We start from the raw sequence: 27,668 nt of genomic DNA, 5'->3' as shown, positions 1-27,668 counted from the left end.
CCCAAAAGAAGTCTGATTTAAAGCACTCATGCTAGTTTATTTGCTTTATAAACTTTTTACTGACAAAACATGTTCACAGTGCACTATTTTCCACAAGCTTATTGCCCTTATGAGTAATTCCCGTGGTGGAGTGAGAATTTGTTGGTTTACTACAGAAAAGCTCAAATGTGTTTAAAAGTGTGGCTGGCTTGGTTCGGCCCTCTCATGCTCAAGTGTCAAGCTACACCTATGCTATTACATTTCAAATCCAGATAGGGTAAGAGGTAATAAGGTAACTGACCTGTTAACCACACCAATAATGCCCAGTCTCACGGGTATGACCCGGCCCCAGCAGCACCTCCAGAGCGCCTGTCCCCGGGCTGCCCATCAGATCCAGCTTACTCACCACCAGCAGCGCCCCATCGCGACCTGAGTGCACACAGCCAGTGAATACACTCCCTTCCCACAGTGCCATTCAAGTGTACTAATGACATCTGGACATTCTCTGCATGTCGCCACCATCTGGGTCCACCTCTCGTGCCAGTTTGAGGGCATCAGATGTGGCGAGGTCAGAGTTTGCAGGAGAAACACACAGGATGAAGGAGTTGGGGTTGGAGATGCACGACAGAATCATCTTTTGGACTTGAGCCTCGAGCATCTTCAGGTTGGTCACCAACCGGGACCTACTCAAGAAAAGATCCCGGCCACATGATAAAGACTGAGCATACCTTCTGATGTTCATTCATGTTTATTTCATGCTATAACTTGTAATAAACTGGAAGAGACTCGTGCTCTGAAGCTGCTACAGCGGTCTGTCACGCCACATTCACGAGCATCAAAACAGCATTTATTGTTTGAATTTTGTGATAAATTATACAGGATTTGAAAGATGAGGCTTTAAAACTAACCAAAAGCAAATAACCTCAAAACAATTTGATATAATTCGCATTAAAAAGGAATTAAATAATGCCTGAGAAAGGAAAAACTGCAGACCTGGCAACCCTGGATTGAACTACAGTTGGTTTATCGGAGTAAAATAGAACCTGTGTTAACAGCACTGCGTCAATGTGTTATTATTGCTTTAAACTGGGCAAACCCAAAACAAAAAACAATAAACACACAATTCACAATCTGACACGCTTTTCTGACACCTTTTGATTGACAGGAAACAATCAGCCAAGTGCAGATAATTGCTTTTATCAGCCGATAACGATTATTGGCCGTTACAATGGTGCATCCCTAATAAAAATCCTAATACCGTATTTTTTGGACTATAAGTCGCACCTAAGTATAAGTCGCATCAGTCCAAAAATACGTCATGACGAGGAAAAAAAACACATATATATAAGTCGACTGGACTATAAGAGTCGCATTTTTCAGAACCAAAACCAAGAGAAAACATTGTTAAATCTACAGCCAGCGTAGAGGGCTTCTATGCTGCTTAGTGCTCTATTACTAATCAGATCAGCTGCATATTTTACTACCTGTACTACGTTTGTAATCTGCAGAATAGGATTTTCTCTTTTTGGGGGCATTTTGTTTGTATTCAAAGTCTTTTCTCCAGGTTGTCTTTAAGTTAATATGTTTCCAGTTAACAGTTTTCAGGTGTTTTCTAGTTACTGCTTTTCAGGGGTATGCTACAGGAGCACTGAGGCACCATAGAGCTCTCCTCACGGCTGTAGATTTGCAATGTTTTCTCTTGGTTCATTTCTCTTGGTTCATGTCAAATTAATTTTGATAAATAAGTCGCGCACTCTGACTATAAAATTAGCAGGACCAGCCAAACTATGAAAAAGTGCGTACTTATAGTCAATGGGAAAATACGGTATTTCCACTATTAAAATGTAATAATAATAAAAAAAATGCAGTTTAAATCCATTATTGTAAATCTAATTTCTCACAGCCTCTGCCCAATGTCGCAATATGAAGGCTATGAAAACAAATGTAATGAATATATACAGTACAGTACATAGGTATGCTACCACATTATGTACCAAATAAAGTCATTCTTTTATTTTTACATTTAATGTCTATCAAGAAATATTTTTGTCAAATGCATTGTCAGAATTGTGCTCTCTCTTATTTATATTTAATATATTTTGTGCCCAAAAATATAATATATTTTAATAGGAGTTTAATTTTTTTATTTTAATATAGTACTTTCGTAAAATAGGTTCCTTGCTGGATTGTATTTAAATGTAGTTATATGTTCACACATGCTATAGACAACAAAATAAAAGTTTTTTCAAATGTGACATGTGAATGTATTTTCGTCCAAAAATACGTCATATTATTGGCCGTTACAATGGTGCATCCCTAATAAAAATCCTAATACCGTATTTTACTATAATACAAACCTAAACTAAAAATAACACCAATCAATAAAAAAATACATCACGAGGAAAAAAAACATATATAAGTCGCACTGGACTATAAGTCGCATTTTTTCAGAACCAAAAACCAGAGAAAACATTACCGTCTAACAGCCGCGAGAGGGCGGTCTATGCTGCTCAGTGCTCCTGTCACCTATCAGATCAGCTGCCAATATTTTACTACCTGCAGTTTGTAATCTGCAGAATAGGATTTTTTTTGGGGGGGGCATTTTGTTTGTATTCAGTCTTTCTCAGTTGTCTTTAAGTTAATGTTTCAGTTAACAGTTTTCAGGTGTTTTCAGTTAATGTTTTCAGGGGTATGCTACAGGAGCACTGAGCACCATAGAGCGCCCTCTCACGGCTGTAGACGGTAATGTTTTCTCTTGGTTCATTTCTCTTGGTTCATGTCAAATTAATTTTGATAAATAAGTCGCACCTGACTATAAGTCGCAGGACCAGCCAAACTATGAAAAAAAGTGTGACTTATAGTCCGGAAAATACGGTACTAATTATTAAAATGTAATAAAAAAAAAAAGTACATTTAATCCATTATTAAAAATCTAATTTCACAGCCTGCCCAATGTCGCAATATGAAGGCTATGAAAACAAATGTAATGAATATATGTACAGTACATAGGCTATGCTATACATTATGTGCAAATAAAGTCAAACAAATACATTCTACAATTAATACATTTAATGTCTATCAAGAAATATTTTTGTCAAATGCATTGTCAGAATTGTGCTCCTCTATTTTTATATTTAATATATTTTGTGCCCAAAATATAATATATTTTAATAGAGTTTAATTTTTTATTTTAATATCGTACTTTGTAAAATAGGTTTTTTTAAACAAATAAATTAAATCTTCAAAATTCACAAAAATTTAATAGAAAACAAATAAAAAACAAAAAGCAAAAAATACATTTTTCACAGTTTTTTTTTTTATTAAAATATATATAGGGCAAAATTATCCTTTTAAAAAGAATAAACTATATTTTCAAAGCAATATATTGTATATTTTTAAATTTAAATATATTTGAAAATACATATTATTTGCTGTGTAGTGTGCTCTGTCTGTTTGAAGTGCACGCATACACCGTCGTTCTTTCAGTGAAGTCTGTGAAAGGTTACAGAGATTCTCTAGCTTTCAGGGCTAGCCTTTATGTAAAACAGACATAATAGCATGACTTTCTAAGATTTACAGACGAAGATACAACTGTGAAATGCAAGTTATGCACTGAAGAAAACATGTCTCAAATGCTTTGCATAGCACACATAATTGTCAGTCTTGCTGTTAGAGCATTCTTATGTACAGGACAACTTGGGTTGTGCACTTTTCCTGCAGCAGCCTACTTTCATATGTGTTTTGTCCGTAGAAATATCTTATTCACTAGTGTATACAGACATGACCGGAGAATGCACAGATGCAGATTTCATTAAAGATTAAAATTGATTTTATTGATTAGTTGCTGCAGTACTAGAAGGAATGAATTACACATTTTTCATTGTTCAGAGAATTTCAGTGAGCAAAATCCTGTCATTTCATCCATGCAATCAGGGGAAAAAGACTTCCCCACACAGACTTCACAACAGGTTTTTAGTTTTTCTTAACAAATTCGTCACACAAATTCACTGCTGAACAACAGAAAGATGCTTAGTTTGAATGTGACTTCTGTGTGGGCTCTTTGACAAAAGACAATATATTTATATTTATATATTTATAGATATAATTTCTGTTAAAAGTTTTGGGATCAGAATGATTTTTTTATTATTAATTACTCAAATTAATACTGTTATTCAGGGATAAACTGATCAAAAGGTACATGAATGACATTTATAATGCTATGTTAAGTTTTTATTTCAAATAAATGCTGTTCTTTTGAACTTTCTATTCATCAAAAATGCAAAAATAAAAATAAAAAATACAAAATTGTATCATGGTTTCCACAAAATATGAAGCAGCAGAACTGTTTTCAACGCTGATGATAATCAGTGATCATGATCAGTTAGATGCTGTCTTCCAAGTAGTCGTTTTTTGATCATAATAAGCTGGAATGTGGACCAGACTTTACGCTACTAGTCAAAAGTCTGGTTATGTGAGAGTAATAGTATATGGTGCCATATACTGTGTGGATGCTCGTTTCCTGAACTCATATTTCTTTTTTTGGTGTAAGTTTATTTTTATATAATTCATTGAACTAAAATAACATGTTAAACTGACAGCATTTGATTTCAAGAGATAAAATAGAAGATAATACTTCTGCTTTGTTATCCTCAAGCAAATGAACTTGTTTGCGTTACAAGGTAAAAGAACAGGTCTAGTCATTGTGGTACCTTAGTGATGCCAGGCAAGTCAACTAATGTCAGACTGAGTACGTTAGGGGAGTAGATCTTCAGGTAAATGGGCTCTGGACTGATGCCCTGGGGAGGAAAAAGATCAATTATAACAAAGCCTTAAGACGGAACCTCAAACTATATGAAGTGCTATGCTTCCACTGAACCTTATTATTGGTACTGCGTGCTGTTTCCTCCTCGATCTCTTTCCGGATTTCACTGAAATCTGTGAAAATCTGAGCAACGAGAAAACAGCATCTCAATAGAGTCGAGGTTTACAAGCTATGATGTGTTCTGAATGACCTGTTTTTAATTACCTGGTTTTTGCAGTGAAGGAAGGTGCCCCATTCCTCAGCTTTGATACCCTTTAGAAGATCGAGAGAGAAGAACACAGGCACACAAGACAACACAATATTTATGATATTTATGAATTCAGCAGAAACCCTATTCCCATAAAAGACCTCAACAGAAATAAAAAGCTTTTCACAGGCTTTGATTGCAAAGTGAACTGACGTGAACATAATGTGAAATCAATATTCAACCAGAAATGTTGCAGTGGCCAGATACATTAGTACACAACTGAGAGAGTGGAGCCTAAACGTGCATTTGCTCTAGTCTCAAAGTGCAGGCATCAGTAGCAGAAAGATTTAGAAATGAAAACACAACAGATGGAAAAAAAAAAAACATTTGCGAAACATTTGGGATGAGAAGCACACCAGAAGAGTGAAATGGACAGATGAACGTTCATGCAGACAAACATTTATAAAGAGAAAGAGACCTGGATAATTGTTTTGGGTGTTTTGTTTAGCTCCATTTCCTGAGGAAACCAGGAGAACAGCAGAGAGCGTGTTAGGAAGAAATACTACTTTAAGTGGATTAGAAACAAATTCACAGAAAGATCAGGATACATCAACATTGTCAGAGAGCAGAAGGAACATTCCGGGCTCAATATAAGTTACGCTCTATGTGTGGAAAAATAAACCAGTAATCACATTTACAGTAATGCACTTACAGTAAAAGTCTATGGGACAAGACATCCCAGAGGGTTTAAATATCAAACCCATTGAAATATGATGCACATACCTAAGACATATAAAGCTCTCATTTTTGTTAACATGCTTAAGATATATATAATTATATATATATATATATACATATAGATAGATATAATTTCTGTTAAAAGTTTTGGGATCAGAATGATTTTTTTTATTATTAATTACTTAAATTAATACTATTATTCATGGATAAATTAATCAAAAGGTACATGAATGACATTTATTATGCTCTCTTAAGATTTATTTATTTTTTTTCAAATAAATGCTGTTCTTTTGAACTTTCTATTCATCAAAAATGCAAAAAAAAAAATAAAAAATACAAAAGAAATACAAAATTGAATCATGTTTTCCACAAAATATGAAGCAGCAGAACTGTTTTTCAACACTGATGATAATAATAAATATTTCTTGAGCAGCAAATCATCATATTAAACTGATTTCTGGTGCTGAAAATTCAGCTTTGATCACAAGAATAAATTAATATTTCAAAAAATATTAAAATTTAAATAGAAAAAGTTTCAACTGTCTTTACTGAATTGTTGATTAAATAAAATCTTACCAACTTCAAACGTGAGCTTTAATTTTTTAAGCTTTTTTTTGTACATTTAAAATGTTTCATGTATTGTGGAGATATTTTTGAGATAGTGTGTATTTTAGCACGTTATGTACTAAACCACAACATTAAAGATTTTTTACTTGAAGAACAATAAAAAAAAACATTGGTCCTACTTCTATTTCAAGGAATGTAAAGCAAGCTCTTGTGTGCTAGACAAGTTCTCTTGTGAAAAACTGTAACTCTATGTTTTTTTTGCAATATGTTCAAAACTTTTTGTCTGTGTCATAAAAACGAATAAGCTACCTGGACATTATTTCCGGGCATCACAGTCATTTCAGGGACGTCCAAAAATACTGTTTAGTTTGGAAGACCGCTATTTTTTGAGACACAGTATCTGTGTCTGCAGTGGGTAGAGTACAGATATGATAAACTCTTAAAAGAGAGACACTTGTAAGCTGTTACCATTGTCTTGTTTGCGCCTCTCCCCCAGCGGAGGCACGTTCACCAGCTGTAACACTAGAGGACGCCGAGTCACTATTCCTGAACCTCGAGGCAGAAATCTCGTCCAACCAAACTCTCCAGTACTGAACTCTTTCCACTGCTCTGTGGATTCATTTGAAGAGACCAACAGAGCACATGCTTGACTTCATAGAGAAAATACTGGCACTGTGTTCATGATGTGCATGATGTATTATCACAAAACAAAGATGACTCCCGAAGCAGTGACGCTTTGCATTTTAATACACTGAATAAAGACGCAAATTCAAACCTTACATATTTTTCAAGACTCACCTGTGATCCCACGACTACGATCTGAGGAAGCTGGATGATCTCAGCTCCAAGTGTGAGGAAAACCTCCTGCAGCCTGTTAATGATCGGAATCAGAGTTTCCATCTTTGAAGAGAAAGAAAAATGTACGCGCTGAGTTTAAAGCTGCTATACTCAATCAACAGACTGTAGCTTAATCAACAGAGATGCTTCACACATTATAGCAGCTTTACATACATATATATATATATATATATATACACACACACACACACACACACACAAACACACTCATTTTCACATTTTTTTTTTTACAGCAAGAGGTTTTTAAAATATAATTACATTTTGCATGATCACTTTTTCTTTTACATATTTTAATAAGTACAGGTCTGACTAAGTATGTTGTTTCTTTTTTAAATAAATATATACTCTAAATGACAATGGAACATTATTCACCCATATTTTTGATACAAGTTGATACATACTGTACACACACACACACACACACACACACACACACACACACACACACACATAAACAAATGACCCTGAAAGACACTAATGTGATTAATTTGTACTACACACACACACGCACGCACGCACGCACGCACGCACACACACACACACACACATGCGCATAGCTAGTAATTAAAAACACAGATCTGCACAAATGACCATTTCATTCAATAAAATGAGGCTAATTGATATTTAATTTGCAGTTATAGTGAATATTTCACGACAGACATCAGCTCTGTGTCTGCAGGGTGTGATGCTGCTGGCAGGAGAAACCATATAAACATTAGCACAACGGGCTACATACCCTACCGTAATGCGATGTGTCGAGCCTTCTACAGAATTACACAATCAGGGCGATATAACGCTCACTGTCATGCTGGAAATATGGAAAATACACCGTACAGTCACGGGAAGACCGACATGTTTTGAGGTTTCGCTTTTCTGCGCCCTTACGACAAGGCTGTCAAAGACGGACCCGGCGTCAGCTACGCGAAATCTGATTGGCTAATGCAGTGATGACGCTAGACTTTATTTTCAGCTCATTGGATAAAATACCTATCAATCATAGAATGTCGTGCCTGCTTCTCCACGCCCCTTTCCAACATCAGAACCCCCACAATATTTAATCCGCGGGCTTCAATATCACAGTAGCATTAGGATTTTGGTAATTCTTCTGGAATTACGAGAAGAAGAAGAAAAAACTAATTTCATAACATTTTAAAACATTCGAAATGCGTCGAATCTATTAGAGCAGTGCTTCCAAAAACCTGTCCTGGAGGCCCCCCTGCCCTGTACATTTTGTACAGGTATGTCTCCCTAATCAGAAACACCCAGTTTAGTTCTTGCAGTCTCTACTAACGAGCTGCTGAGTGGAATCAGGGAGACATACAAGAAGTGCAGGGCAGGGGCACCTCCAGGACGGGTTTGGGAAGCACTGTATTAGGATGTTTGTGTAAAATCATGTGACAGATGAAAAAGATATGAGTTAGGGAAGTAGGCTTGGTGAGATATTGAGGAAGTGTGAATGAGTCAGATGCCCACACTTGCGGTCTTGGCCACTTGCGTGCGCGCGACAGGAAGTAAGTGTGCAAGACTGTCCCAGATCTTAAAGGGGTCATATGATGCGATTTCAAGCTTTCCTTTCTCTTTGGGGTGTTAAAAGCTGTTCGTGAATAGATAAGATCCCTAAAGTTGCAAAGACTAAAGTCTCAAAACCAAAGAGATATTCTTTATAAAAGTAAAGACTTGTCCACACCTTCCTAAAATGCCTCGTTTAAACACGCCCCCACATGTCTACGTCACAATGTGGGAAGATATGCATAGCACCGCCCAAATGTTCAAACAAAGAAATAAAGCGTAACTTTATTGTTGCTGACGCTGCCATGTTGTGAAGACGCTGTGTGTTTCGTTACAAAAGCGAAAATACTTTGTTTGGTCTTCCAAAAGAGGACAAGACTAGAAATCAGTGGTTAAGTTGTATTTCAACACTGTTCCAGAACAGTCCAACACAAATATTCAGATGTGTGCAACGCATTTTATGATTTTACTGTTTCCTGATCCTGAGAGAGAAGACTACAATGTTCTGTTCTAACTCACAGCCTGTAAGTACGTTTTCATATTTAAAGGATTTACCACTGATGAATCAAACGCGAGTTTTGAACAGTGTAGATCCGATCCGATCACAAATGCAGACATGGTTTTATGTTTACGCGGCATGATGCAATGCAACGCAATGCATAAAAAGACAGTTTAAGTCATTATAATCATTAATTATGTCCCCACTGGATGCAACAAATGGCTCTTTTGTAATGAGTTTTAATGTTTTTGTCTCGGCGCTCCGGGACACACGGCATCACAGTATAGTGAGGGGCGTAACATTTCTGTCACACGCTTGAGGTATTCGGCCAATCACAGCGCACTGGATAGATGGCCAATCAGAGCACACCTCACTTTTCAGATCGATGAACTTTGTAAAAAATTGACGCGTTTCAGAAGGCGGGGCATAGAGGAGAAACTATAATGTACAGTATGTGGAAAATAATGTGTTTTTTTAACCTTAAACTGCATAAACACATTTCATTACACCAAGTACACGAAATAATGTTCTTTTAGCAGCATCATATGACCTCTTTAAAAACGCTAAAGCACAGTGCCCTTAACACACACTAAATCCACACTATCTCGAATACTGCTCCGGAGCAGTGTATCCCATCATGCATCATGTTCTGGAAATAAATCATGATACTTTTTGCCGAGATCACGCGAGAGGTCACAGAAACCTTTGCAATGTAAGTTAAATATTATTAATAATAAGATATTACATATAATTTGGTAGTAAAACAAAGTGCTACATGTTTTATTGCTGCAAAGATTAGTATATTTCTTTTGTACAACATCTGGGACTGCTTTTTATCACTTAATTAGAAGCACCAGAAATTAAATTGTGTCATCTGTTATAGGGACTACTATTTTCAAGTATTGAAAATTAAAATAAAACTCTGTAAACACTTGCATTTTTAGAAGTAGTCAAGTGCAAAGACTGCAAGTGTGGGTATTTGGACAAGGAAAGAATTTAGACACAAAATGACCAAAATGTGCAAACAACATGACATGAGAGGGACGAGGACACTATGGCGAAAATGAGCACTGGAAGAGCCTCTCCCTGTCCTGTTTATTATACATTTTCATAGTCATTTATCAGATGCTTTTTTTTCTGATTAAACTTATCATAAATGCACTTTTAGATAAGTTTGAGTTGCCTAACAATTTTTTAAATTACAGTGAGTTTACATAATCCTTTAATTCAGTTCTGCATGTGGGATGCATATTGATAGCTACTGGATGTGGATAAAAAAATATTTTTATATGTAATTATTTAGTTTCGTTGGCTTGTATATATCATCCAAAGAGCGAAAATAAAAATAAAATGTAGAATACTGTATAAATTAACTGCTATAAAGTGAGGGATTCGTTTAATTAAGTTCTTTCTCCTCGCCATTTTGGAGTCATTAGAAAACGAGGGAGGGCTTTTTTCGACTGAGCTGGTAATGGGAAGTCCGATTCATTTTGGCGAATCGGTTCGTCCGAACGAAACATTTAAATTGATTCACTCAACTTTACGTAGGAGTACAGTCAAACGTTATTGTCATAATTAATCATAAGTATGTTTTTTGTGTTGTCAAACGCTCTACCATGTCCCCCTCCTCACCGTTTTTTCCCTCCCTAAAGCCTCTCATACTGTAGACCGATTTTAATCTCCTTGCGAATCGGTTCGAATGAATCACTCAATAGAACGCGCTCGTGATTCGAACATCAATTCTTTTGCGTCAGTCCCTTGTGACTCCACAGTCATGTCCTGTTCTGCTAGGAAGAAACACATTATACCCTACAACAGCTGATGTGCATCTGGATCGTAAGAAACACTGGGTGATTTTTGTGGAAGATTCGGACGCGCAGCGAATATCGAAACAGCAGCGACGGTAAACGTGAAGAGGTGAAGGTAAATTGTCTGACAGTTTGTTTTTCTCACAAAATCTGTCAAGCTGATTGGTGCATAGAATATCACATCATTTTAGACCCGAATGCTCTTTTATGTGTATCGTTCGGTATCATCATGCCATAAAATACCTGTCCTTGCCAGGACAAAGTTCTCGGTCGCACAGAACAAAGACTTTGTGGGTTTTGCTTCTGTAATACTGTCTGAGATGTGTTTTAGTAATGCGGTTGTTACAATGTAACTGCATGTTTTCGCGACAGTGACGTCACGTGACTCAATGAATCACATGAATTCATTCTTTGTGCTTCAGCCACTGCATGAACGCTGCAGTTTAATAACTGCCTTTTCTCCTTCGTTCTAGAATATAGTTTATTGATCATAATACTACTGACAAGTTGCCAAACCAGAGATTAATTAATCTTATCATTTGTTTTGATAATATTCCATAATTGTTGTGCCGTGCTACCATTCAAACATTTCAAGGCTATAAAAATATGTAATAAATAATAATAAAAAATGTAAATATGAACCTAATAATATAAAAACATAACCTGTCCATAACGATATTTATTACCAATTTTTAGATTTAATCCTTCAGTTGTTGCAGGCCTCCTAATATATATATATATGTATATATGTATGTATGTATGTATGTATATATATATATATATATATATATATATATATATATATATATATATATATATATATATTCTAGAGCTTGCAATAAAATTTTATTATATAAGATATTTACTTAAATATTTACGTTTTTCATAAAGACAACAACAATATGGATAAAACATATTTAGATACATTTGACATTTTCACTAAGTTTAACTAGCTGAACTAAAAGAAGTAAAACTAAAACTGAATTAATAAAAATGACAAAGCTAGGCAATTAAATGTATAAAAGAAATTCTATGAAATGAAAAACCCAAATTACAATATAAATCAAAAATATAAAAATAAAAACTGTTTCTTAATATTGATCAAAAAACTATAAGGGTATCTCAGTTATGCTAAATTATTACTGATACATATCAATGTACATAATAGAGAAATTTGGTATATAAACTGACTTTGTGAAGGCCGGTACATCAATGACCTCATGCCAATTCATATATTAATATAATTAATATAATTCTAATCAGTTTTTTTATGGAACTGAAAACAGTAATTAAACAGTAAATATATACTTGTAACCTTGCCATTTTACACATTCATTTTAGTTCATTTAAAGTCAAATATCAAATATAATATGCATAAAATAGTGCAAACAGTTGTGCAGTTTCAGCTTTTAAGTGTAAGTTAACCTGTCAAGCATTTGTCTTCTGCCTCTGTCTAATATCCGTCTCTGCTTCACAGCTTTCTCCTACACATTATGGCCTCTCGTAAGAAGGTGCTGCTCAAAGTGATCATCCTAGGGGATTCTGGGTAAGTGCTTGTGCAACATCTCTGTGATATCAGTGATGTTTAGATCATTATAATCCGTCGGCGCTGCCATATTCAGCTCTGTAATGCATATCTAAAGCAGCTGTACATATGTAAACATCATTGGCTAGGCATGACTCAAGGAATTCCCCTGACTTCCCATCCTCCACGGCCTCGGTGTAGGTGCGGTTGGAAGTAGCTCAGTCCTGATGGCCGATCACACTGTCTGTGAAACTCTGAACGCTGCTGGATGAGTGCATCAGCTGCACGCGTTTCTAAAGCATGGTCTTGTTTGTCTTTGACAGAGTTGGGAAGACCTCTTTGATGAACCAGTATGTGAATAATAAGTTCAGTAATCAGTATAAGGCCACTATTGGAGCCGACTTCCTGACTAAGGAGGTGATGGTGGACGACAGACTGGTCACCATGCAGGTTTGCATTCATTTCTGTTTCACTGGAGTACATTTCAGTCATACAAACAAAGAAGAATTTGGGGTTTAGAAATCAGTACTTTCATTCAGCAAGGATGCATTAAATTGATCAAAAGTTACAGTAAAGATATTTATAACATTACAATGGATTTTGCAGTTCTTTAGAACTTTCTGTTTATCAAAGAACCCTGAAAAATAAAATGTATCACAGTTTGCACAGAAATATGAAGGCGCACAACTGTTTTTAACATAATAATAAGAAATGTTTCTTCAGCATCAAATCAGAATATTATTATGATTTCTGAAGATCATGTGACTCTGAAGACTAGTAACGATGCTGAAAATTCAGCTTTGATCACAGGAATAAATTAAATTTTATAATATATTCACATAGAAAACATAGAATAGAATTCATATAAAATTATTGTTTGTAGCAGTCTAGCAGAAGAAAAATACATGAAAAACATTTGTATGAAAGTGCAATTTATGTATGAATGAATAACAAGAAATGTCTGGGTCATAATTCACCCTAAAATCCAAAAGAAAAATAAAGTGTATTTTTAGAAGGATAAAATACACTTTTTTTTTTTTGCATATTTTTATTATTTATTATTTTTTTTATTTATATGAAAATATGAAAAATGAGAGAAAAATCAACACTTAAACGAAATAAAAATGTGAAAGCCAAAAGTGACATCATGGTATTATTTATGGTCATTTTTGTTCAATTCAATTCAAGTTTATTTGTATAGCGCTTTTCACGATACAAATCGTTGCAAAGCAGCTGTACAATATATGTTTCTACAATATATTTAGTAATTTTATGCATAATCTTTTTCTTTGATTTAGGAGTAAAAAGGCCTAATATTTCTTAAAAATTAACTTTATTTCAGATTTACTCTCATATGCCTATAATAGCAGTGATTTATCAGTTAAATGAATTGTTTGGAAACTGCTGAGAAATTATTAAGAGGTTAGCGTGCTCTGAAGATAACGCTGTCATTTCCTTAACAACCATTATTTTGTGAACAGTTCCTCCCAGCAGTAATCATCTCTGGTCATGTGACACGGTTAAAGACTGCTTCATACAGTCATCTCTCAAATGTGAAGCCTCTGTAGTTACTCACAGCTGATGGGGAGGATCTCGTCTCAGTGTTTGACCCTCTTCTGATGCAATGTGCTGATCATGTGAAATAAATAAGTCACATGTCTGGTAGTCCTCTGGTATTTTCCAAGTCAGCATTCCTGTTGTGTTTACTCATAGCCATGTTGTAACCTGTATGACCGGTCATGTGACGTGGATCCCACATGCCTGTTCCCACATGAAGTTATTCCTGAAAAAAAAAAATTACTAAATGCTGTTGTTATTCAGTTACTCATGATTACTTTACTAATGAATACATTTATGAATCCCATATTAGCCTTTAGCAAATGGACAACACAAGAACAGACACCAAATTTTGTATGTTTATTAGTGTTATAATAAGGTACAAGAGGCTGCTCCACATTGTTAAAGGGACAGTTCACCCAAAAATGAAAATTCTGTCATCATTTACTCACCCTCTAGTTGTTCCAAACCTGCATGTGTTTCTTTTTCTGTTGAACACAAAAGAAGATATTTTGAAGAATGCTGGTAAATGAACAGTTGCTGGTAGCCATTGACTTCTATAGTATCGAAAGAAGTAGTATAGAAGTCAATGAGGATTAGTAACTGTTACACACAGGGTGACTAAATAATGACAGAATTTTAATTTTTGGGTGAACTGTCCCTTTAATAAAGGCAAATAATACAGTGGCAAAAATGAAAGTGTTGTTATGTACTGTAAATAATTGGGTTTTCTTCTTCAAGATTTGGGACACGGCGGGACAGGAGCGCTTTCAGTCTCTGGGCGTGGCTTTCTACAGAGGGGCGGACTGCTGCGTGCTGGTGTACGACGTCACGGCACCCACTACATTCAAGACTATGGACAGCTGGAGGGACGAGTTTCTCATTCAGGCCAGTCCTCGTGACCCGGAGAACTTCCCCTTTGTTGTGCTGGGCAACAAAATCGACCTGGAGAACCGGCAGGTCAGTGTGCAGACCCGAGCTGGTGTGGTTTAAAGAGTTACAAATGAGTAGATCGAATGTGTTTTGAATGGTTGATAGGGATAATAAAATGAGGTGTGCACTACCGTTCAAAAGTTTGGGGTCAGTATCTTCTTTCAAAATCATTCAAATAATTGAATAAATTAATAATGACAGTTTTTGAATGGAAGTGTAATTCCTGTATGGGTGAATCTCTAAAGAAATGTCTGGGTCACACTTTACCCCAAAATCCAAAAGATTAATAATGTGATCTTTTGCGTTATTTTGTATTATTATTTATTCATTTAATTTGTGTAGTGCTTAATAACATCTTAATGTTTAAAGCAGCTTTACAGACAAAAAGTCTAATATTCTTCTATTTAGCAGGGATTCTTAGAATTTTTCAAAAGTGACGATAAAGACTATTTCAAATAAATACTGTTCTTTCAAACTTTCTATTCAATAAAGAATCATTAAAAAAAACTATAAGGCTTTCCAAAAAAATATGAAGCAGCACAACTGTTTTCAACATTGAAAGTAATAAGAAATGTTTCTTAAGCAGCAAATCAGTATATTATTATGATTTCTGAAGATCATGTGACATTGAAGACTGGAGTAATGATGCTGAAAATTCAGCTTTGATCACAGGAATAAATAACATTTTAAAATATATTCAAATAGAAAACAGTTATTTTAAATTGTAATAATATTTCACAATATTACTGTTTTTACTGTATTTTTTAATTTAAATTAATGCAGCTTATGCTACATATTTTTGTGGAAACTGACACTTATTTATGTGAAACAGAATTTGCAACATTATAAATACTTTTATTGTCACTTTTGATCAATTTAATATATCCTTAATGAATAAAGGTAACTTCTTAAAAAAAAAAAAAAAAAACCTTTTAATGGTAGTCTGTGTGAAAGGACCATTATTGGCCTATAATCTCAAAAATATGCAAACAGCCAAAATTAGAACAGGGAACATTGTCTATCAAGAGAATATTAAGTGACTTAATAAAATAATATATAAGCCATTTATTCTTTATTGTCAGTCTTTTAGATGTAATTCATCATTTCATCCCCAAATCCTTTCTGTTTTGAACAGGTGACGACAAAGCGAGCTCAAGCGTGGTGTCAGAGTAAGAACAACATCCCCTATTTTGAGACCAGTGCCAAAGAAGCCATTAACGTGGACCAGGCCTTCCAAACTATCGCTCGCAATGCACTTAAACAGGTACTGGAAGTAGTGAATACCTGTCTTCAGATCAATTTCAGAAATATGATTCAGCAAAATCTAATTGTTCCATATATCTTACTTTCAGCAAGATCCTGTTTGATATCAAATGAGAAAACACAATAATCAGTAATCTATCACCCTGTTAAAAAGATGAATATTGTGTATTGAAACAATTTACTTCCCAAAGCTATGACTTTGTTTCATAGAACAAAAAAGGAGACGTTTAGCAGAATGTTCACGCAGCTCTTTTCAATACAGAAAGCTCCATACAAGTAGCTTGTGCTACATTCCAAATCTTCTCCAATCCATTAAGTCAAAAGTGCAGTCACATTAGTAAAATTTGTCAAAATAATATATTGTCAATAGTATAAGTGACGTAAGAAGCTTTCTTCTGGTTAATTCGATGAATCCACGTAACAAGTGTGAAATCTGCATGGGGAAAGCATTCGCCCTCACGGCAAAAATTCGCAGAACAGCGTTACGCAACTGCAGCTGTATGACAGGTTAAGTTTTTCACTATAATTATTGCCCTCTGCCTTTAAAATCTCATTTGCAAATATTCTGATATGCTGTATGAAATGGATTTAATGTCCGTGATTTTGGACATTCAGAAATGCGAACGAGATTTTAATATTAGACTTAAACATTGGTGTTTTTTATCACACAAAGCTATTTTATGACTCTGGAAGAAATGGAATATAGTAACTTAGTAATATAGAACTACTAGTAATATGTAAATCAGTCATATGAACTATTTTTCTGGCACTTGTTGTTCCTTGGCTCTTTCGAGCTGCAGCTTTCATTGTACGGAGAAGTGCAGCATTAACATTCTGCAAAATTTCTCCTTTTTTGTTTTACGCAAGAAAGAAAGTAATACAATTTTTGAATGGCATTGGTGAGTAAATAATGCCAAAGAACTCCAAAGAACCTTTCAGCGAATAATAGGATGTAACGATTAAGCGCGAGTCAGTTGAAAATAGATTCAAATATGTGATGATTCAAATCAGTTGAGATGCTAAACAAATCGCAATTCAATTAGGTGTAGGAGTTTATATGAATGTATGTCTGAGGGGAACTTACTGTCTTTAGAAAAGTTTAGATGGTGTTTTTTCTTTTCATCTTGCCTCTGTATGATGCATATTAAAGTTCATAAGTGCAGTGCTGCTTTGTTTACATCAGAAACCAAGGAAACGTTTTAAGCGCCACCTGCTGGCAGAAAGTGAATCTGCGTCTCGTTCACCTCGTCTGCTGTTTCTGTTTCATGCAGATATTTTTTATGTATAGTTACACAAAACTGAAGTCAAATCATTGTTTTTGCTTCAAATCTTTAAATTATACAATCTAATTTAGATTAAAAACTGCTCATGTTGCACGTATGCAGCATCTTTGTTTGGATCATGATTAAAATCCAGTGGTTGCCTCTAATTTTAAATGGAAAGAGCACAGGCAAAGCCTTATTTTGTTTATATAAAGAGCTTTATTTTGTGTGTTACTCTTTTTTTTTTTTTTGATTTGGGGCTTGTTTTAAATGTTCAATTTAGTTTTGTTATTTACATTTACATTATATTTACATTTTGTCATTTAGCAGAAGCTTTTATCCAAAGCGACTTACAAATGAGGACAATAAAAGCAATCAAAACCAACAAAAGAGCAACAGTATGCAAGTGCTATATTAGTATATTATTATAGCTATATTTAAGTTTCACAAAGAAACGTGCAACATTTTGTCCAAGCAATAATAAAAGGACACATTTAATCGATAAAAATTCTAAAATCTAAATCAGTTAAAAAAATAAATAAATAAATAAATAAATAAAGTGAATCGAATCAAATCGTGAGTTGAGTGAATCGTTACATCCCTAGCGAACAATTCTTAAAAAAATAACCTTTTTTGAAGAACATTTTAAAAATCTAAATAAACTTTTCCACTATTAATAAACTTTTGTGGAACGAAAAGATTCTACTCTTAAAAATAAAAGTTACAAAAAGGTGTTTTTTTTTTTTTTTTTTTTTGAAGTGATAACATAGAAAAACCAATTTGGAACCTTTTTTCTTTGTCTGAAGGACATTTTAACAAACTTTTTTTCCACCATAAAGAACCTTTTGTTCCATGGATGTTACAGTAATGTTCTTCATGGAAGGTACCATCAATGCCAACAAGCAACCTTTATTTTTTGGAATGTATTTAACTGGCTCGGATTTGTGATTAAGTAAACACTAAATCTGAAATGAATTGAACTTTCAGGAGTCGGTGGAGACGTATGACTTCCCTGACCAGATTAAACTGAGAGACGACAGACCGGTGTCTAGCAGCGATGGCTGCAGCTGCTGAAGGAAAGACCAAACTGGGGACGGCAAGAGAAAGAGCCAACATGGGAAAGGGAGAAAGCGAGATGGAAAAGATCCTCCCCTTTTCCTCCTTTAAAACCTCCAGGGTATCAAATGCCACGTGTGAAAGCTGAACATCCATTTTCTTGCTGAACTCCACGTAAACGTGTGATGTGATGAACTGTTGAGGAACAGAAAGACCAACGTGTTGCATATCCTCTGACAGTGCATTTATTACAAGTTCTGCTATCACTACAGCTGTCCCAGAATTTCCATGTCGCTACTCCTGCTGTCCGTGCAATTCGATTTTCTTTTCTCAGAAATGACCTTTGCTCTGCTAGTTCATTGTGCCTTTTTATTTTGTACTATTTGTTATTGTTACCAATGCCTGTTTCACTCCTATGCTGAAAGAATATTCAGTTAAGAACATTACATATGTAATAGGGCTGGGAAATATAACAATATTAATAAAATATTTTATCTGCCATTTAAAATGAATCAACATTTGTTTACACCAAAGCTTCTCAGTAAAATAAACATGCAGAAATGGCTTAGAAGCTCTTCAGATCAGTTAAATTAATTTGATTTATCAATCACAAATCCCAGTTTCACATAATTTCAAACATTTTAAAATTAAAAAATTGTTTTTTAGTAGTGTCTGCATAAATAAACGTTATTAAATATGATATTTACCTGTGTCTATGTAGGAAAAACGTATGGAAAACATGCATTGATTTTTTTTAACTAGATTTTAACAGTATTTTTTTTACTTTAGACATTTAAAATTCAAATCCACGTCACAAAATTGCTGTTTGTTTGAAATGATAGCTCCTCTACAGAAATAAATCAGGGCAAATGACTATTGCCAAAAGATAAAAAACATCAAACTGATTTCTTCACTCATCTCTCAGCCCTACTAGTATGTAATGAATTAAATAAGTGAGTAAGGATGTGCTAACAGTGTATTAACTTGGAGATAAGGGTACTGGGATCTTCTAGGTTGACCTCAGCATTAAATATTTTAGTCTTAGTTGGACTGTAAGGACTTCTGAACGTGTTTTAAACCACTTGATTGTTTCTGTAACATATTTCAACCACGCCAGTTATAATGGTTTACAAAACATGTATGTTTTTGTATGTATAGCTGTCGAGTATGTAAATGTGATTCATGAAGAGGTGATGTATTAAGTAATCATGCACACTTATGAGGTTACATCATGCTTAACTCGGTCTTTTGATTTGCCATTGGACATGGTTACATGTTATGCTTGTATTCATTATTATATACACTTACTCAACCTAGGAGCTCCTCAATTTTATATGCCGAAATGCCAGAGAGTGTGAGAGAGAGCGAGAGCGAGAGAGAGAGAGAGAGGAAAAAAAAAAAACATTCAGGCATCATTTTTATTTGGGACAAATGTAAGAATGACACCAAAACCAAAAAAATAAAGATGCATTTACAACCAAGCTGGCTGTTAATTAAAAAAAAAAAAAAAGATAAAGACCACTTTTTATTGTAATTTAATAATATGCATACAATATTTACAAAGTTGCACTAAAAGCACCACTGGTTTCCTCTGATGGGAAAGCAACTTGAAGATCAGAGAGGCCCCTAAAAGTCCATATGAAGTACGTCCCGCTCCCTGACGGCGGCTGGAGGGTTTCCATCAGTCTAGTGTGCTTCAGTCCATGTAGGAGGTGTCCATGCCCTCTATCTCTGGATGCAGCAGACGGCTGGCCAGACGCTCGATGTCATCCAGACTCAGCTGTCTGAGCGAGCGTTCATAATCCTGACCACAAGAACAAAAAGATATGAACCTTGGTTCCTATTACCTATAACATACAAAAAGATGTTCCACTATTCTAATCATGACCAATGATTTTATTTATTTTATTATTATTATTATTATTTTTTTTTTTTTTACAGTGCTCACTTCTTACATATCTAACAAATTTAATTTTGTTATTTGATTCTGCTTTCTAAAGACTGAGGAAGTCATAAGCAGGGTTGTTATTGTTCACAAAAACTATTACAAATCCTTTCCTTTAACTGAAATAAAGCTGAAAACTTAAAAATTAAGACAAAACTTAAATGAAAAGTATAAATGTTGCTTTGGCAACTAACAGAAAATGAGTTTAACCTGAAATACTACATTACTAAAACTACAACTGAAATTAAAATAAAGCAGAACAGAAATGTAACACACAAACACACACACACACACGTATATATATATATATATATATATATATATATATATATATATATATATATTATATATATATATATATATATATATATATATATATATGTATGTGTGTGTATATACATATATACATATATATATACATATATATATATATATATATATATATATATATATATATATAAATCTATATATATATATATTAAAATGACAAAATCACAAAATACTAAAAAATGAGAATGAAAACTAAAAATATAAAAAATTTTACAATTTAGTAATATAACAGTATATATAAAAATTCAAATAACACTGATATGAAATAATGAATAGAATTATATAGAACAGAATAAAATTGTTTAGAATAAATTCAAATATGCACAAATTTATCATTCTCACTTCAATATTTTTTAGATATATATTATATATATATATATATATATATATATATATATATATATTTATATATATATATATATATATATATATATATAATATATATATATATATATATATATATATATATATATATAAAATCTAACATTTCTCTAATAAACACGCAGTCAACTTAATATACAAGTAAATAGAAGTAAATATTTTCCACATAATATTTAAGTGTTTCTTTTTGGCATTAGTATAAAATAAAATCCAGTTATTTTCCAAACATTTTATTTTCCAGATACTATTTTTATTGTTTCTTTGCAATGACAATAAAATAATTTTATTTTGCAAAAGTTGTCTTTATAAATTTTCTTTTTTCTTTTTTTTTTTTACACATGACCTTCATAGTTAAACATATAACCTTCATATTTAAGGATCCCCTTCATTTGAGCTCATTGGCATTCAAATGACAACAAAAGGTAATAAAAAAATAAATAAAAAAAAAACACTTTTGCAACAGAACATATTTTTGGCCTGAAGGTACCTTAATAAGCTGCTCCTGCACTTTTGCTGCGTCGGCTGGGCTGAAGTGTTTGGCCAGGACAGTTGACAATAACTGCCACACACCACTGCCTGCTTTATCAGGACTACTGCTGCTGTTCCCGCTCCGCTCGCACGCCGGACGCACCACCAGATTCAGCTTGGCCTCCGGGCCGATGGAGTAATCACTCAACCGGTGTTCATCTGAAAACAGCAAACCAAGCGTCACAGTGACGTACACAACACACCTCACGCTATGACTGGAATGCTGCCGGTCAAAGTCTCAGAAAACACTGCAGGAGGAGATAAAATGAAAGATGCATGTTTACTGATCAACATCTAAAAAAAAAAAAAAGCTTTTACCTGCAAGTGCCTTTCCTTTATACAGCAGTCTCTGCTGACTGGGAGGGATGTTTAAACGCTCGGATACCAGCTCTTTTACTGTTGACACCTTTTCATTTTCTGTCACCTGTGCATGAAAAGAACACAACTGTTAAGAAATTTGCATATTTCTGTGGCACAGTTCGTTCAAATATCTATCTATACATGTGTGTGTGTGTGTGCATGTATCCTGTATTTGAGCTGATATACACACTGCTTTCTGTGTACCAGTCTACCTGGGGTTATACCAGAGTTACGAGTTATTGTAGTTACAATCAATCAATCAATCAATCAATCAATCAATAAATAAATAAATAAATCAGGGTTCTCATATAGATAAGCAACTTGGCACAGTTTTGGTGACACAGCTACTATGCCGTGGACAAAACAACTCTCTGGAGAATGTAAATCATGTATAATGAGCTACAGCAGAAATAAGTGCATGTATTATTATCTATGGACATAATAAAAATAACACACAACAAACGAAGCAAAGAAAGCCGCAGCACAGCGCTATGCTAAAGCAGCTAGCAGCTAATTAGCGCCTCGGAACACCTCACGACTCTCGCGCTTACCTGAACATTACACTCTTTTCCTTGAAGCGGCTTTACTGTGAGAATCATCTTCACATTTATCAAATTAAATACTAAAGAAAGAAGATATAATTATCTCGCTGAACATTCGTGAACTACCAGCCGACGTTTCCCACGGACATGACGTAGATTACACCGGATCTGCGCATGCGCGGGGAATGTTGCGCCTCACCCAGACCGATGACCAGGCCGTGCTTTTTAATGACTTATCAAATAATTAGTTTATATTAACAAAATATATATATTTTTACAAAGAATACTAACACTTTCATTGTAAATAAAATACGATTAACTCTGACAATATTTTTTAAATATACAGAAAATCCAAAGACAAAGAAAGACAGAAGACCTCCTATGTGTGGTGTTTTAAAAATAAAAATAATAATAATAATAATAATAAACGTTATCAAATACACTTGGAACAGAGTGCAGTTTGTCTGAGACCATAAAACTTTAATTTGAGACCCAGATCAAGGCTACAAGACCAGGGCACTATTATTAATATTAATATTATATTCATTTATAAAGTCGTGTTAAATAAAGACACATGATTAATAAGGAAAAATGTTTTATTGAACCGAATTACAAGACATTATGAATTATAGAGTCAGTGATGTTCATACATCATGAACAGATTTAGGCTTAAATTTCAAATTTGTAATCTTTTGTCACTGATTTTTACAGCGAACCTCTGATTTATTAACAGGGACATTAAATCTTTCCAGAAGCAGTGTCTGCCGGAAGCTAGAGGCTACTAAACACTAAAAACACGTTTGACTGCAAGAAGCATGCCCCTCAAATCAACAAGTCTCTTCTCCTGAATCTTCAAATTTAAAACACATTTATACGTAATAAGCACATAATACAACATTAATAAGTAATATACAAAGACATTAATATGTCAAAGTGCTGAAGTTTTGAAGACTAAATCAAGGCAAGAAATTCCACACCCAAGCTTTTAGAAATGTGCCGATATACACTGCAGGCAGATCAGTCACCCTGACACATCAACAGAAACTGAAACAGATACAAAGTTAGAAACTTCTCTTCATCATGTGTAAGAAAACATATTGCAGTCTATACAACACAGGAAGCATATATCCTGAAGCAGAGGTGTCCAATCCCGGTTCAGGAGCGCTTCATTAGTGCTGGAGTTAAACGCTGCAGGAGGCCGCTCTGCTAACTGTCCTGCAGAGTTTAACTCCAGCACTGGACACAATGAAATCAAAGCAGGTCTGAAGTGAGGGAGAATAGCTGGAGAGAACGAACTGTTGTTCACATGTCAGGTTCTACAAGAGAGAAAAAACAAACAAACATTAGTTTCGTACATAGATCTGAGCTGATTTCATTAAAAAAAGAAGAGAAGAGCATGAAACCCTCAAGATTCAAGAGACTTTTAGAGACAAAAATTTCTATGCATGTAAATTTAATTTGATGCGGACACCAAAATGGGCCGTCTTGTATATACAAATATATATAACCAAAGTTCTAACTATATATAGTATATTAAATGCAAGTAAAGCATAAAGTGCTTTAATGTTTCAAATACTTTTGTGAAAATGCCAAAATATATGGGTCAAATAATGATCAGTCATAACATAACAGATATATTTATGTAAAAATGGACTTTTAAAAGAATATTAAAAACTTCTTGTGACAAACGGTTGATTTGAAGGATAGTGGCAAAGACTGGTAAAGATTTTACATGACTATTGATTAGTTAACGATTATTAAAAATGTTTGCACAGTGTTGGGTCTGTGTGGTTCATAGTAATATTACTATTACTATTAATATACTATTAATATAATGTTGTTATATTACTATTCGGTGACTACTTAATGAGTCCTAAAACTTTAAATAACATGCAAGAGGTTGGACAGATGGACAGAGGAATAAACCAACATCTCTGACTCTACCGACCATGAAAATCAAGATAAAGACTTCAGATGTGTTCTCACCCCACGTGTAGGATTTTGTGTCGGTCATGTGTCGGACTCTGCAGCTGTAGTGCTCTCCCGGCTGGGGGGTGAAGTCAACAAACTTGGTCAGGTGGAACTGCCAGCCCTGTTCGAAGGCCAGGTCGGTCTGTTGGCTGCCCGGGATCTCCACCCCGTTCTTCAGGAGCTCAATGGTGATGTCCGGGGGGTGAAAGCCACTGACGTAGCAGATCAGCACGTTTTTCTTCCCATACTCTCCAGGGTTGCGGCTGTACACCTGCACTTTTGGAGGAGCTAGAAACGATACAAATGTAAAAACTGTTGTTTTAAATATCTGAATAATGTTCATTCTTATATTGTGTTGCATTTGGAAATGTTTATTGTTTCTGTCCTTATGTTTTATCTTATTTATTCATGCATGCACGTGGGTCAAAGACGAACAGGGGGTTTCAAGAATCAAAACAATAAAAGTTAAATACAGCTTTATTTTTTATTTTTTTGTACATTAGAATGTGTCCTGCTTCATTTAATTTTTTTCAAGAGAAAAAAGACTATAATAAAAAGACTATAATCTTTGTCACTATCCTTCAAACTACTAGGTTTTACCTTTTTGCCAACAAAGTAATTATTCCTTTTAAATATAATAAAACTTTGTATAATCATATCAGTATAGTGTTTCGTTTTTAAATAAATATTTCTGTTACACTGAATGACGATGGAGCATTATTTCACCCATATTTTGCATTTTATTTTCACAACAGTTATTATAAAAATTAAAGTAGCCACTTTACTTGCATATAATATGCTTCCTATGTATAAAAATAATACTTTTAGTAACTTTAATTTGATGCAAGCACCAAAATGGGTCGTGTTTCGACTTTGTCTCATGTACAGTAGTATGCTAATTAGGCCTGGTTGTTTATTTTTGCTGTTATTATAACTGTAATTTTAACATAAGAATCATTTCTTAAGGAAACAAAAAACTTGATTAAATAACATGTTCTCATGTGTCATATTAATGTGACTTTATAACCATTAATATCCAGTAAAACCAGTTTTTCGGTATCTCGAGAAGTTTCCCAGTCAAGTGAAAGTGAAAGTAAAATGTTCAGGGGATTTCAGACAAACAAACGTGTCTTAGATATGTTTGAATCCTCTGGACAGATTTTCACACGCTTTTTAAAATTACAAATATACATTTTTTTCAACGTTTTGTTATGTTTCTAACAATTTAAGGGCTTTTATCCGTCGTATTCTCCAGCAGCTGAAAGTACGTCATGCGTTATTTAGGTTGAAAAACATATATATTTTAAACTACTGAGGGATTCAAACGTATTTGATAAAGACTGTGTAAATCGTGGAAATTAGAAAATATGAACATAAATAAAATGCATAACAATTAGGCTACTGAAACTTAAAAGCATAATAAGAAGAGTAGAGAAGAACGCCTGCGTCAGGAAACAGACACTTTATACTTACATTGTTTGGCAAAACAGCTGGCGCTGAGAAGCACGAGAGCGACCACAGCGAGTTTAAACATGATTTTCACCGTGAGGAGCTTGATCTCTGTCCGTCCGTCGAGGTCACGTCTGGTCTCTTACAGCCTACTCTCTGTCTGAAAACAAAATGCTGCAATAAGGAAGAGCACACATACGGAACGAATTAAACCCCGCCCTCAAATATATTTTTTAACCAATCATATGTTTTATTTTTCTGTTGCTGGGTGAGTATGGTGCTCTGATGGTTGATGGTGACTTGTGGTATCAAGAAGTGGCTTTTAACATCACACTTCATTGTGCATCTTATTCAGTAAACTGCTCTTGCAATAATCCACTTTATGCAGATTTTGTTGTTGTTGTTGTTTATGTAGTACTGATGCACTCATGCAATCACTCAGCATCATGCAAAAGTCTTCATTTCTTTACATGGTGGCCTCCATGAGATGACCTGCCCCTCCTAAAATGCCTGACTTTATTTTTATTTTTTTCTGAAGTGCACACCACGCCCACAGCTGACTCTTAAGATTTCATGGCTATTATATATCACAGTGCTACACTGTCTACATAAAACTGAAACAAATCATCCTAACCTTACACAAGACCGTTCTTAACTAAAAACTGGAAACTTGTTATACGTTCTGGCTTTTCATTTACATGACAACAGCATTTTGGGGGCCTGAAAATGCAAACTTTACAAAAAGTGTATGTTTATGGAAACGGTATCATCAATGTGTAAAAAACACTTGTGAAAACAGTGATGTCATGTGCATGCATATTACTATTCAGTCTATAGACGTGTGAGTTTCTTTCAAAGTGACATCACCAACTACTGGCCTGGCATACATAACAGGCCTACAGTCATTTAGTGTTTTTGCGGATCCATGTCAACAGGGATTGTTTTGTGTTCACACAACAATATTTTCAACTAAAAAAACTGAAAAATGTCATTTATTTTGATCGTTCATGTACATGACAGCAACGTTTTGGGGGCCTGAAAACTCAAACCTTTGTCATCTGTACATGAAACCTTTCAAAAATTGCGAAGGAAACTTTTCTTTTTTGTAGTTCATTGTGTAAATGTACACTATAGTGTTGGTAGCACATCCTAATCGACTGCATTACTGTTTGACTTACTGACTTGACTCTGGAGCCTGAAACAATACAATACAACTGAGCTGACCAATGAAATCTGCTTTTAGGCTGGGCGTTGCACTTAAAGGGATACTCCACCCCAAATTGAAAATTTTGTCATTAATCACTTACCTCCATGTCTTTCCAAACCCGTAAAAGCTCTGTTTGTCACAATTTAAGTTATTTTGGATGAAAACCGGGAGGCTTGTGACTGTCCCATAGACTGCCAAGTAAATAACACTGTCAAGGTCCAGAAAAGTATGAAAAGCATAATCAGAATACTCCATCTGCCATCAGTGATTCAACTGTAACGTTATGAAGCGCGGGAATACTTTTTTGTATGCGAAGAAAACAAAAATAACAACTTTATTCAACAATTTGTCTTCTCTGTGTCTCTCCAAATCACCGTAGCGCCATTTTGGAG

At 34.5% G+C, this 27,668-nt stretch overlaps 3 protein-coding genes and 1 pseudogene across 3 annotated transcripts; 1 reads left to right on the top strand and 3 right to left on the bottom strand.

The window, feature by feature from the left end:
• Positions 1-8,097, bottom strand: part of LOC109075507 — a 28,324-nt pseudogene extending 20,227 nt beyond the window's left edge.
• Positions 8,098-10,912: 2,815 nt separating this feature from the next.
• On the top strand, positions 10,913-19,071 carry LOC109075503 (ras-related protein rab7-like). Its single transcript, XM_042762791.1, has 6 exons — positions 10,913-11,082; positions 12,445-12,513; positions 12,816-12,942; positions 14,791-15,009; positions 16,118-16,246; positions 18,495-19,071. The coding sequence occupies exons 2-6, from the start codon at positions 12,461-12,463 to the stop codon at positions 18,579-18,581; spliced, it is 615 nt and encodes a 204-aa protein (XP_042618725.1). The 5' UTR covers positions 10,913-11,082; positions 12,445-12,460; the 3' UTR covers positions 18,582-19,071.
• A 1,004-nt stretch (positions 19,072-20,075) lies between these two features.
• LOC109075504 (ubiquitin-like protein 4A) lies at positions 20,076-22,863 on the bottom strand. Its single transcript, XM_019091400.2, has 4 exons — positions 22,659-22,863; positions 22,066-22,171; positions 21,707-21,906; positions 20,076-20,367 (listed from the first exon to the last, which is right to left on the bottom strand). Exons 1-4 carry the CDS (start codon positions 22,704-22,706, stop codon positions 20,260-20,262), a joined length of 462 nt encoding a protein of 153 aa, XP_018946945.1. The 5' UTR covers positions 22,707-22,863; the 3' UTR covers positions 20,076-20,259.
• A 364-nt stretch (positions 22,864-23,227) lies between these two features.
• Positions 23,228-26,252, bottom strand: LOC109075506 (beta-2-microglobulin-like). Its single transcript, XM_019091402.2, has 3 exons — positions 26,094-26,252; positions 24,636-24,908; positions 23,228-23,965 (listed from the first exon to the last, which is right to left on the bottom strand). The coding sequence occupies exons 1-3, from the start codon at positions 26,152-26,154 to the stop codon at positions 23,952-23,954; spliced, it is 348 nt and encodes a 115-aa protein (XP_018946947.1). The 5' UTR covers positions 26,155-26,252; the 3' UTR covers positions 23,228-23,951.
• Positions 26,253-27,668: the final 1,416 nt, after the last annotated feature.

This window comes from Cyprinus carpio, chromosome A8 (genome assembly GCF_018340385.1).
Source record: "Cyprinus carpio isolate SPL01 chromosome A8, ASM1834038v1, whole genome shotgun sequence".
Taxonomy (NCBI): domain Eukaryota; kingdom Metazoa; phylum Chordata; class Actinopteri; order Cypriniformes; family Cyprinidae; genus Cyprinus; species Cyprinus carpio.
The sequence above is the reverse complement of the archived record's forward strand: the minus strand, read 5'-3'. Positions and strand labels throughout refer to the sequence as shown.

What these genes read in the sequence shown, in the direction of transcription:
- LOC109075504 (XM_019091400.2), bottom strand. Translation starts at nt 22,706, where the DNA reads ATGATTCTCACAGTAAAGCCGCTTCAAGGAAAAGAGTGTAATGTTCAG. An exon ending in GAAAAGAGTGTAATGTTCAG is followed by an intron (nt 22,172 to 22,658) that starts GTAAGCGCGAGA and finishes TTTCATGCACAG; the next exon opens with GTGACAGAAAATGAAAAGGT. An exon ending in TAAAGGAAAGGCACTTGCAG is followed by an intron (nt 21,907 to 22,065) that starts GTAAAAGCTTTT and finishes TGCTGTTTTCAG; the next exon opens with ATGAACACCGGTTGAGTGAT.
- LOC109075506 (XM_019091402.2), bottom strand. Translation starts at nt 26,154, where the DNA reads ATGTTTAAACTCGCTGTGGTCGCTCTCGTGCTTCTCAGCGCCAGCTGT. An exon ending in CAGCTGTTTTGCCAAACAAT is followed by an intron (nt 24,909 to 26,093) that starts GTAAGTATAAAG and finishes TATCGTTTCTAG; the next exon opens with CTCCTCCAAAAGTGCAGGTG.
- LOC109075503 (XM_042762791.1), top strand. Translation starts at nt 12,461, where the DNA reads ATGGCCTCTCGTAAGAAGGTGCTGCTCAAAGTGATCATCCTAGGGGAT. An exon ending in ACAGACTGGTCACCATGCAG is followed by an intron (nt 12,943 to 14,790) that starts GTTTGCATTCAT and finishes TTCTTCTTCAAG; the next exon opens with ATTTGGGACACGGCGGGACA. An exon ending in CTCGCAATGCACTTAAACAG is followed by an intron (nt 16,247 to 18,494) that starts GTACTGGAAGTA and finishes TTGAACTTTCAG; the next exon opens with GAGTCGGTGGAGACGTATGA.